This window comes from Notamacropus eugenii, chromosome X (genome assembly GCF_028372415.1).
Source record: "Notamacropus eugenii isolate mMacEug1 chromosome X, mMacEug1.pri_v2, whole genome shotgun sequence".
In the NCBI taxonomy this organism is placed as follows: Eukaryota; Metazoa; Chordata; class Mammalia; order Diprotodontia; family Macropodidae; genus Notamacropus; species Notamacropus eugenii.
In genome coordinates, this window is record NC_092879.1 from 10,035,723 (window position 1) to 10,047,397 (window position 11,675).

Genomic DNA, 11,675 nt, shown 5'->3' on the forward strand with positions numbered 1-11,675 from the left:
TGAGTGAGTGTGTGAATGTGTGTGTGCAGGTGAGAGTGAGTGTGCATGTGCGTGTAGAAAATGTGTATGTCCATGTGAGTGTGTGTGCATGTGAGAGAAAGCAAACACACACGTGCGTGTGTGTGCGTGTGTGTGTGCGTGTGTGTGCGTGTGTGTGTGTGTGTGTGTGTGTGTAGTTAAATGGGGAGTGGAATAAGGTTGCTCAGTAACAGGACACAGCCCAGGCTTCTGTTGCCATGGAAATCCTGGGGTCTCCTCTCTAGGTGGAGAAACCTCTAGAGGCCCAGCCTCCCCTTTACCCATTATTCCACTTAACCTCTTAGCCTTCTGGATCAGTGCGGGGAGGGGCATGATCATGGTAGTGCCTGGGGGTGGGGAGGGGGCGGGGTGGGAGCTGCTGAGTGGTCCAGCCCTCTCTCTCTCTCCCAGTGAGCTCGGGGTCCCTGTCCCTATGGTAACACTGACCCTGTCTTCACGGTAACTCCTCTCAGTATTCCTATGAGGGAGATGCCCAGGGAGCTGTGGCATTAGATTTCTCTGTGGTCTGGGACGGCGACTTCTACATCGACAAGCCAGACAACTTCCAAGGTGAGAGCAGCTCCTTCTCCTTGCCCCCTTATGGCATCTGGCCTCCTGCAACCCCAGAAACTCAAAGTTGGAAGGAACATTTGGGATCCTCTAGACCCCACCCCCTTTGTTTTCTAAAAGGGGGAGGCTGAGGTCCAGAAAAGACCCAGGTCTTGGTCATGGCCACCTAGCTTATTCAGGGCAAGGCCTGAATCCTAGTTCCCTCCCTCCTCTTGTCCCCTGAATTTGCCTGGGGGTACTCTCTCACAGCCTAGCCCTGTCACTAATGCACCCTTTGGCCATTTGTCCACAGCCCTATTGTATAAGTGCTGGGCCCAGAGGGAGAGCTGTGGTTTATGCCTGAAGGCCGACCCCCGCTTTGAGTGCGGCTGGTGCATTTCGGAAAAGAAGTGCCAACTGCGGGCCCACTGCCCTATGCCAAAGGGCAACTGGATGCACCCAAGCAAGAGGAATCCGCGATGCAGCCATCCACGTATCACCAAGGTCAGCCGACGTTCGAGAGCCTTCCTTCTCTCTTGGAATACGGGAAAAGCTCCTTGCATACACCCTGCTTTGCCCCCCTCTCCCACAGATCTACCCTGTCAAGGGCCCCAAGGAAGGGGGTACTCAGGTGACTGTGTTGGGGGAGAACCTAGGCCTGACATACCACGAAGTCGGTGTGCGAGTAGCAGGTGTTCGCTGCAATTCCATCCCTGCTGCATATATCAGTGCTGAGAGGTGAGCCAGCCACGGGCACACAGTCTGTTTCCCCTGGGCCAGCCCCCATCCCTCTAGCCTGTCTGCCCTTCCCTGTACACACACATGTGTGCTTGTGCTTTCTGGCTCCTTCTGCCGCTGCCACCCCCCTCCAGCAGAGGCAGGTGATGGAGGGAGCTGGCAGCACTTGGCCAGAGACAACTTCTGCTCATTCCCAGGCTCTGGCAACCACTCGCTCACTGCTCTTTCTTTCTTACCAGGATAGTGTGTGAGATGGAGGAGTCTCTGGTGCCCAGCCCTCTGCCAGGGCCTGTGGAGCTGTGTGTGGGCGATTGCTCTGCTGACTACCGGACCCAGTCAGAGCAGCTGTACACTTTCGTGGTAGGCCCCTGAGCCCATTGAATCAGATCTCCCTGGAACCCTGGGAACAAGCCACTCTCCCTCCCTGCCTTGGTTTCCCAAGAATGTAGCTTTCTTTCCTGGCCCCTGCCTTCTCCTCCTTAAGGCAGCTAGGTGGCACCATGGAGATACTTCTTGGACCTGGAATCGAGAAGGCCTGAGCTTAAATCTAGCCTCAGGCACTTACTAACTTTGTGATCCTGGTCAAGTTACTTCACCTCTGTCTGCCTCAGTGTCCCCATTTTCCAAATGAGTAATAGAATAGTTACTTAACTTAATGGAATAGAATAACTTAACTTCCCAGAGTGGTTGGGAGGTGCACATGAGATCATATTTATAAAGTGCTTAGCACAGTGCCTAGCACACAGTAATAAATTCTACTACATCCTTCCTTCCTTTCTCCCTCCTCCTCTCCCTCCCTTCCTTTGTCTTCCCCAAAAGTTCTGCTGAGTGATTTCCAGGGTGGGCTCTGGGGTGGGCTTGACTAAAAAGGGGAGAGACGCTTTTCCTTCTCAGGACCTCTCCTTCTACTACAGACCCCAACTTTTGACCAAGTGAGCCCCACCCAAGGGCCAGCTTCTGGGGGCACCCACCTCACTATCTTTGGCAGCCACTTGGATGCAGGCAGCAGTGTGGCTGTGGCTGTGAGGCACAGAGAATGCCAGTTTGTGAGGTGAGCAGGGGGTGTGGGTGGAGGAAGAGGAGAGCAAGCTGTTCCTGGGAAGAAGACAGTCTACAGGCCTTTGGTGCCAGGCAGTGTGCTAAGCACCAGGCACTGACAAAAATGAGGGATACTTTCTGCCCTAGAGGAGTCTACAGTCTTTAGGGGGCAAAACAACATGAACACAGACCAGTAACTGCAGTGGAGGGTGTGGAGGGGCAAGACAGTAGGATCAGAGAGGCCTTCCTATAACAGGAGTACCTGAGCTGAAGCCAGAAGAAATTGCAGAATTCTAAAGAGGTGGGAGTGAGAAAAGAATGCACGTGAGGCTTGAGGGGCAGCTTAGACCTAGACATGGGGGAGTAACTCTGTAAAAGTGAGCTGACCAGTTTGCCTGGAATGTGGGGCACATGAGCGAGAGTAGTGTATAAGATGCCTGGGATAGGACACTGGAAACAGAGAAGTTGATAGACAGTCACTAGAGTCTGTTGAGTAGAAGATAGAGGAGAGACCTGAGGGTGGGGGTCATCGAAATTGTGCCAAGGCCTGTCCTGGGGGTGTGGCTTTGGAACAGAGAGAAGGGAAAGGAAACTCCAGATACTGTGGAGGAAAGAGGAAAATTAGGCAACTGCTTGCCTGGCAGGGTGAGGGAGAGAGGGAACAATTCAGGATGGCCTGGGAGGATGGTGATGATGCCCTAGGCAGTGATAGGGAAGGAGGGAGGTCTTGGGGGAAGGAGGATGAGTTCGGTTAGGAACATGTTGAGTTTGAGAAGTTATCCAGGTGGAATGTCCAGTAGGTGATGTGGACTAGTCAATCAGGAGAGAGACTGAGGCTGGATATGTGGATGGAGGAATCTCCAGAAGTCAGGAGCCCAACATAGGGGAAGGGGATTGTCTGGGAGAGAATTGTGTGGTAGCTGGGGCCCTGTCCCCCTCACCCCAATACGCTCCATCTCTCCTTAGGAGAAGTGCCAAGGAAATTCTGTGCATCTCCCCCAGCTCAGGCCTGGGCTCAGGCCTGGGCCCCGGCCAAGCTGCTATCACCGTCCGCATCGACCGTGCCAACATCTCCAGCCCAGCTGTGCTCTACACCTATACTCAGGATCCCACCATTACCCTCCTGGAGCCAGCCTGGAGCATCTTTAAGTGAGCATTTTTTTCTCTTCCACAAGCAGGCATGGCCAAGTGAACCACTCCAGAGAGTCAGCTTGGAGTCCTGCATCTGCCACGCACTCACTGCCTGTGGTGCAAGGAGACTGAGGCTTCTTGCGCCCTCTGGCCCTCCTGCCTGAGCATCATGCTGTGCCTGGGTCAGCCTGGGTAGGCTGTGCAGGGGCCTCAGTTCTCTTCCTTCCTTTCCTATCCACTACAGTGGCAGTACCACCATCACTGTAACAGGAACCCACCTGCTAACAGTCCAGGAGCCCCGAGTTCGAGCCAAGTACCGTGGCATTGAGACAATCAATGTAAGTTGGATGTACCTCCCTCCCCCCCAAACCTGCTCTTCCCTCTCCTGCCCCTCCCTACTCACCTTTCTCTGTCTCCATCTCCATCTCCCTCAGACCTGCCGAGTGCTCAATGACACCATCATGCTCTGCAAGGCCCCTGGCATCTTCTATGGGCATTCTCACCCACCTTCAGAGGGAGAGCATCCAGATGAGTTTGGATTCCTAATGGATCATGTGCAGGCTACTCGAACCCTGGACCGCTCAGCCTTCACCTACTACCCCAACCCCAGCTTTGAGCCCCTTGGCCCCACTGGCATCTTGGACATCAAACCAGGCTCCCATATCATTCTCAAGGTGTTGGGGGAGCAGCAGGCCCTGGGAGGGCATGACAGGAGCCAGAGAGGGTGCTAGCTAGGGAGCCAGGCCACTGGACTGACGTGGGCCCACCTGGGGCACCCAAATGTGACTCTGGCCTTTCTTTGTCTCCCCTTCCTGTCCATAGGGAAAGAACCTCATTCCAGTGGCATCAGGCAGCTCCCGGCTCAACTACACTGTGCTGATTGGGGGCCAGCCATGTGCCCTCACTGTCTCTGACACCCAACTTCTCTGTGATTCACCAACCCAGACTGGCAAGCAGCCTGTCATGGTGAGGGCATGGAGCAGGGGGTAGGCTGGGTGGAAGAAGCCAGATCTTTATCAGGCATGAAGGAAGGACTGTGGAGTCCAGTAAGACCCATGTGCCTTGCCCTTTTCTGACAGATCCTGGTAGGGGGCCTGGAGTTCTGGCCAGGGACACTGCATATCTATGCGGAACGGGCACTGACCCTCCCAGCCATGGCTGGCCTGGGAGCAGGTGGTGGGCTTCTGCTTCTTGCCATTGGGGCTGTCCTCATTGCCTACAAACGCAAGACCCGAGATGCTGACCGTACCCTCAAGCGACTGCAGTTACAGATGGACAACCTGGAGTCCCGAGTGGCCCTGGAGTGCAAGGAAGGTAGCAAACCTGGCACTGTGTGTGGCTGTGGGAGAGAGGCCAGAGAGATGGGCCTCTGCTGCAAGAGTCCTCTAACTGAGCCCCCTCTCCTCCTCCTTGCTTGGATCTGTTTGGGCCCTTTTGCACTTCTGTCTTCTTTTCCCCCTAGCCTTTGCTGAACTTCAGACAGATATCAATGAACTGACCAATAATATGGATGGCGTCAAGATTCCCTTCCTTGATTACAAAACCTACGCTATGCGAGTGTTGTTTCCTGGAATTGAAGAGCATCCTGTGCTCAAAGAGTTGGATGTGAGTCATCCCTGGGGCAAAGCACTGAAATCCTGCCTGCCCCTTCCCATCCTGCCCATTGATCCCCTTCTGTCCCCCTCCCCACTCCAATCCTGCCCATTGGTCTGCCTCTGTCCCCCAACCATCATCCTGCCCATTGGTCCCTTTCTGCCCCCCACACTCCAGTCCTGCCCACCCCCCACTCCTATTCTATTCCCCTGCCATTTTCCTCAGACCCCTCCCAACATGGAAAAAGCACTCCACCTGTTTGGGCAGCTGCTGCACAGCCGTGCCTTTGTGCTGACCTTTATCCACACCTTGGAGGCCCAGAGGAGTTTCTCAATGCGAGACCGAGGCAATGTGGCCTCCCTCACCATGGTGGCCCTACAGGGCCGAATGGACTACGCCACTGGCCTCCTCAAGCAACTGCTTGCTGACCTCATCGAGAAGAACCTGGAGAGCAAGAACCATCCCAAGCTGCTGCTGCGGAGGTGGGTGCCCACAGCCCTCCCCTCTACACCTTCCCCACCCCGTCACCTGTCACTGCATCCTCCGTGGCCCATCCAACAGTTCAGGGTTGGGGGTGGTTCTCTTCCATCTCCACGCCCACCTGTGAGTCTGCCACCTTTGTCTGGGTTTCTCTGGTCATCTTGGCATCTCAGGGCTCTGGCTTGTCTCTTGTGGATTTTGCATTTATGGGTGGTCTCTGGGGGCCCTTGTCTTTGACTCTTACTCCATATGTGCCTACAACTGAACTCTCCTCCTTTCCCTTTTCCTCATGGAATCTCCTAGGACAGAATCAGTAGCAGAAAAGATGCTGACCAATTGGTTCACATTCCTGCTGCACCGCTTCCTAAAGGTGAGTGGACCTCTGAAGGCCCAGTAAATGCTGGGCTTGCCATGTCCTGGAAGGTTCCCAGCAGGCCTGGGCCTTTCTTTAGCAGTGCTGCTTAGCGGGGCTTTGGTGGGGGCCTTTACCTAAGAGTCCAGGAAGCTCCTAGGGAGTTAGGCCTTGTGCTCTCTCCTGTGGTGCTCACTGTGCCTCTCCCTGGGCCAGGAGTGTGCAGGGGAACCCCTCTTCATGCTTTTCTGCGCCATCAAGCAGCAGATGGAGAAGGGGCCCATTGATGCCATCACAGGGGAGGCCCGCTATTCCCTGAGTGAGGACAAGCTCATCCGCCAGCAGATTGACTACAAGATGTTGGTGAGGGCTAAGGCTGTTGATCATTTGGAAGGAGAGAGACGCAGATCCCATGTCTGCTAGGAGAGCCTTTTGGGGGATGGGGAGGAGGAGAGGAGTGGGGGTGGAAGAGGAAGGGCCAATAGAAGAAAAGGTACCATCATGGGCAGCTTCCCAAAGGTAGAGAAGGAAGGCTAAGCCCCCTCCTGCCACATTCCTTCTTCCTCCCCAGACCCTACACTGTGTGTGTCCTGAGAGTGAGGGCAATGTAGAGGTCCCCGTGAAAGTGCTCAACTGTGACACCATCACTCAGGCCAAGGACAAGCTGCTGGACACCGTGTACAAGGGCATTCCCTACTCCCAGCGTCCCAAGGCGGATGACATGGACTTAGGTAGCTGCTGGCAAGGCCCTGGCCCTCTACCCCACCCCACCCCTAATCAGGCACACAGGCATATACAGAGAGCCCCTAGACTACAAATCAGCAGATCCTCTTGGCCAGCTAGGTGGCACCAGAGTGGAGACGCCTGGACTTGAGTTCAAATATGGCCTCGGTTGATTACTAGCTGTGTGACCCTGGCCAAGTCATTTAGCCTGTGTCTACCTCAGTTTCCTTCTTTGTAAAATAGGGATCATAAGAGCACCTACCTCCCAGGCTTGTGGTGACAATCTAATAAGAAAATATTTGTAAAGTGCTTGGCACATAATAAGTTTTATATTAATGTCAGCTATTATAATAACTCGTATTAACCATTCTGTCGTATGATCTTGGGCAGGTCACTCTCCCTTTGTGGCTTCAGTTTCCTCATCTATCTGGCATGGGTTTGTGCTTTGCCGATCTCTCTGATGACCCTTCAGATCTGGGATGCTGGCCTTCCTTCCTCAGGCTTGGGGGGGCTTACGTGTATCCCAGGGTCATGGGCCAAGTTCTCCCCATCCTCCATTCAGCTATGTCCCTCATTACTCTAGAATGGCGGCAGGGTCGGGTGACCCGGATCATTCTACAGGATGAGGATGTCACCACCAAGATTGAGTGCGACTGGAAAAGACTCAATTCTTTGGCACATTACCAGGTGGGAAGAATTTCTTGCTACTTGCCATCCCTCTTTTATTTCTTCTGTCCTGTCTCCCTTCAGTGCTTTCTTTCCAGTAGGGACACCACCCCCCCAGCTTCCTCTTCCCCTTTCCTATAGAGGAAAGGGTTCAAGGGTCAGAGGATCTGGGTTCAAATCCAACTTCTGCCCTGTACTCCTTGTATGTGACCTTGGGCAAGTCCCTTCTTTTCCCTGGGCCTCAGTTTCCTCTTGTGTAAAAGAAGGGGGTTGAACTAGGCCTCAAAGGGCCCTTCCAACTCTAGGTCTGTGATCCTTTCCCAGGTGACAGATGGCTCCTCAGTTGCTCTGGTGCCCAAGCAAGTGTCTGCCTACAACATCGCTAACTCCTTCACCTTCACCCGCTCCCTCAGCCGCTATGGTGAGCAGGAGTCACCAGTGGAGGCCTTCACTGTAGCTGGCCTCCCTGTCAGATGTTCCTCTCCCTGTCCAGCTGTCAAGCATCAGAGCTGGCCTTTGGCTGCTGAGGCCTCAGTCATGTGAAGGGGGAAGACGGGAAAGAGAGGGAGAGAGACAGATAGACAGAGACAGAGATATTGAGGTTGATTGTGCAGAGATATATCTGAGAAGCTATTACCCAAATGGGTCAGGGAGCCCAGAGCAGGAAGAGATCCTTGGGGCCTGGCATCTCTACTCAGGGAAGACCACCTCCATTTGGGCCTAGAGCTGGCCTGGTGTGGGAGAAAGAACTCTATGCCTGAATGTTTACTTCCCTTTCTAAGACAAAAGCCTTGCCACTGGAGGGCACTATGGCTTGGCCACATGTATTTTCAGACATAGGTGATGACTTGGTTCTGCTTTTTTCTTCTTGAGAGAAAGAAAGTATTTGGTATGTCCCAAAAGCTTTAATAGCTAAAAACAGACTTAGGATTTGGGGGACACCCTAGATTTGGAGAGATGTCTCTCTCAGCACTGGGGCCCTTCTGAAGGTCCATGTGGCTCACTCCCAAGCACTCATTGCTGCCTCGTGCTGGTGCTCCTCCCTTCTCCCCCACTGTCCTACAGAAAGTCTGCTCCGTACTTCCAGTAGTCCAGACAGTCTCCGTTCTCGGGCACCCATGATCACACCTGACCAGGAGACGGGCACAAAGCTGTGGCACCTGGTCAAAAACCATGACCACGCTGATCACAGGGAGGGTGACCGGGGCAGCAAGATGGTATCTGAGATCTACCTGACTCGGCTGCTGGCAACTAAGGTCAGTCCCCACTGCCTAGAGGTAGGATGGGTGCTGGGCAGCGCTAAGAGCTGTGCTGTGGCCCATCCAGGGCTGTATTCATTCCACACACTTCAGATTCTTTCACCTCCTCCTGCTGATAGTACTCATAGACTGAAACCATCCCTCTAGTCAACCCATCAAAGCTGTTCCCGCCAAAAAGAGCCTTCCAAAGGCTCCCCAGAGAAGGAGTTGGATAGGCATCAGAAATAGTACATTCATGTCTATCAGAGGGAATTGAGGGTAGAAAAGCAACATTCTAAATGATTCTGGCAGGTTATTCTCAGCACAGATTTGATTTTCTCACTGGTTATTTCAGCCAGAGCCCCGATCCTAGATAATGACCTGCTTCCAGCCCATCTGTGGCTCAGTAGTGGCTTGGGCCTCCGCATGTCTGTGGGCATATCACTTGACAATGGTGGTGTTTGGGGTCTTCCTTTTCAGTAATACTGGACAAAAATAGTGACAGTGGAGTGGCAGCAATGGCAAGGATCTCTGGCTTCTGTTTCGGTGCTTCCATTTACTCTCTGTTTGCCCCTTCCCCTGTCTGAGCCTTTGTTTCCTCCTGTAAAAAAGAAGTGCTTTGGCCTGAGATAAAACTTAAGGGTTCTTCGCCGTGGCCCCTGCCTTCTGGGGGCCTCTTGTTCTCTCACCCTCGTGGGCACATATCTTGTGCTGTTTTCTTTAGGGCACCCTGCAGAAGTTTGTTGATGACCTCTTTGAGACAGTGTTCAGCACTGCCCACCGGGGCTCGGCCCTGCCACTGGCCATCAAGTACATGTTTGACTTCCTGGATGAGCAGGCTGACAGGCAGCAGATTGCAGACCCTGATGTGCGACATACCTGGAAAAGCAATTGGTATCTGCCTGTCCTGCAGGCCTTGCCTCCAGTTCTACCTGGGAGTGGTTGGAAGAGGGGACAGACATGAGTCAGGCCCAACGCAGTTTTTGCCTGCCCACTGATGCTGCTCTTGCAGGAGATGGCAGATCCTCCTGGGGTTAATGATGCTTAGGGACCATAGGGTGGCCTGTTCCAGCTCTTTGTACCACTTTGCCTCTCCCAGGTGTGTCCCACTATGCCCACTGAGGGTGTCCCTGGAAGGGCCATGTGGAGTTCTCTGAATGTCTCAAGTGCTTGGCATAGAGTGAGGGGCCACATGGCTGAGCCCAGCAGGAACACCTTCCAGAGACCACATCCTCCTCTTTAAAGAAATCCCAGTGTTCATATACTGGGTTTGCTTAAAACCAGGGGCACCTGTGACGAAATCAACTCTTCTTTATTCAGGGACATGGCAGTTCTCTGTAGCATACCATGACTTGCCCCTGAAGGTTTTTCAGAGGAGATGAAGAGGGAGGGGCAGTGGCACAAGCAAAAGCTTGGAGGCAGGAAATGATTCTAGCCTTTGTGTGAGGGCTAGAGAGAAGACTGACTTGGGTAGAGCTGAAGGAAGGGCTTTAAGGCACATAGTTATTCAAATCCTGGAGTTCAGAGGTCAGGAAAACAGTATATTTATTTGAATTCCCCTGCCCTCCTCCTATACTAGAAAGAACTGAAACATTTAACCCCCCTCCCTACCCCTGCACAAAGCTGAGAGGTATGGGGATACCTTCTTTGGCCTGGCATCTGCACTAAAGCTTTAGTGGGGCACCCAGCAGGAAGAGGTAGGTGAGTCAGGAGGATGGGAACTGGGAGAGCTAGCTGGGGAAACCATGATCCTGGGGGGGAAGGGGAAGAGAGGTATGTGGTGGGAGGATTGGGAGGGCCAGCCAGGTAGACCCTACCCTCACTGGAATCCTTGGTAACTCCTCGTCAGCCTCCCTCTCCGCTTCTGGGTGAACGTCCTCAAGAACCCGCAGTTTGTGTTCGACATTCACAAGAACAGTATCACGGATGCCTGCCTGTCAGTGGTGGCCCAGACATTCATGGACTCATGTTCCACCTCTGAGCACCGACTGGGCAAAGATTCACCCTCCAACAAGCTCCTCTATGCCAAGGATATCCCCAACTACAAGACCTGGGTGGAGAGGTGGGCACTGTGTCCAGCAGACCTGTTGGAGGCTACCAGTTGGGTACCAGGGGCAGGAGTAGCTTGCCAGCTGCTTTCTCCCCTGGAACCAGTAGTGGGAGTAGCAGAATGGGCAGTGGGTACCCAGGGAAGAAGGTGTTAGTGCTGCTTTAGCTCATTATAGAAGGAGACCAGGAAAGGGGGCAGCCCCTGTGCCTCTAACTGGTCTAGAGGAGGGAAAAATGGTATAGGTGGGAAATCTGTTCCCATTTATTGAGCACCTACTGTTTGCACTCCTGGCCACACAGCTGAGATCAGATGTGTGCCTACCAATAAAAAGCAGCAACTACCCAATGAATAGCACAGAGACCATAGAGAGGAAGGAGTAAGGCCTGTTCTGGGCCTCAAAATCCAAGTAGGGTTGGAACAGAGAGAGAGAACAGGGTGAGCAAAGGTATATGGAAGCTAATATTGGTCTGGTGGGAGGGGTTGGAGGGCTTCCTTGGGGAGGGGTGCCTGTCAGAGGGAAGAGAAGGGTGTTATGGGAGAACAGCTGGGGAGAAGGTGCCTCCAATGATGGAGAGATGGGAAGCGAGATCCTTGCTGCCCTCCCTGCCCTGTTCTGGAAGTTTGGAAGGGAGCTGGAGGGACTTCCCAGAGAATCCCTTTTTCCCTTTCTTCATGAACTCCAACCTGACAGGTACTATCGAGATATTTCAAAGATGGCATCCATCAGTGACCAAGATATGGATGCCTATCTCGTGGAACAGTCCCGCCTCCACGCTAATGACTTCAACACCCTCAGTGCCCTCAGCGAGCTCTACTTCTATATCAACAAGTATCGAGAAGAGGTGAGGCCCCTACCCACCTCCCACCCACCTCCATCTGCCATCCTTTATCCCTTGAACAAGTGGTTTCAGGCCTTCAGGCCCAGCTCTGTGTTCTCAGTATTCTTCAGAAACTCTAGCGTCCACGTCTTCATTGTTACCTACTTATTTAAGACCTTCTGGGCCTAAGCTGAGTTATGGGACGGCTTGAGGTTGTGACCCAGGATCAGTGAAAACCAGACCCTGCCCCAGGAAGCACTAAAGCATGTGGCATCGGGGCA

The 11,675-nt window shown here is 53.4% G+C and overlaps 1 protein-coding gene across 1 annotated transcript in view; it reads left to right on the top strand.

The window, feature by feature from the left end:
- Positions 1 to 11,675, top strand: part of PLXNA3 (plexin A3) — a 30,254-nt gene that overhangs the window by 15,704 nt on the left and 2,875 nt on the right. Inside the window, exons 12-32 of the mRNA XM_072626827.1 lie at positions 492 to 588; positions 881 to 1,071; positions 1,160 to 1,305; positions 1,545 to 1,665; positions 2,220 to 2,356; positions 3,310 to 3,492; positions 3,719 to 3,812; positions 3,909 to 4,148; positions 4,297 to 4,440; positions 4,554 to 4,788; positions 4,937 to 5,079; positions 5,293 to 5,549; positions 5,851 to 5,917; positions 6,116 to 6,262; positions 6,471 to 6,630; positions 7,206 to 7,309; positions 7,613 to 7,709; positions 8,354 to 8,544; positions 9,251 to 9,420; positions 10,376 to 10,588; positions 11,268 to 11,418. Coding sequence (XP_072482928.1) covers positions 492 to 588; positions 881 to 1,071; positions 1,160 to 1,305; positions 1,545 to 1,665; positions 2,220 to 2,356; positions 3,310 to 3,492; positions 3,719 to 3,812; positions 3,909 to 4,148; positions 4,297 to 4,440; positions 4,554 to 4,788; positions 4,937 to 5,079; positions 5,293 to 5,549; positions 5,851 to 5,917; positions 6,116 to 6,262; positions 6,471 to 6,630; positions 7,206 to 7,309; positions 7,613 to 7,709; positions 8,354 to 8,544; positions 9,251 to 9,420; positions 10,376 to 10,588; positions 11,268 to 11,418 — 3,288 coding nt within the window. The remainder of the gene's footprint in view (positions 1 to 491; positions 589 to 880; positions 1,072 to 1,159; positions 1,306 to 1,544; positions 1,666 to 2,219; positions 2,357 to 3,309; positions 3,493 to 3,718; positions 3,813 to 3,908; positions 4,149 to 4,296; positions 4,441 to 4,553; positions 4,789 to 4,936; positions 5,080 to 5,292; positions 5,550 to 5,850; positions 5,918 to 6,115; positions 6,263 to 6,470; positions 6,631 to 7,205; positions 7,310 to 7,612; positions 7,710 to 8,353; positions 8,545 to 9,250; positions 9,421 to 10,375; positions 10,589 to 11,267; positions 11,419 to 11,675) is intronic.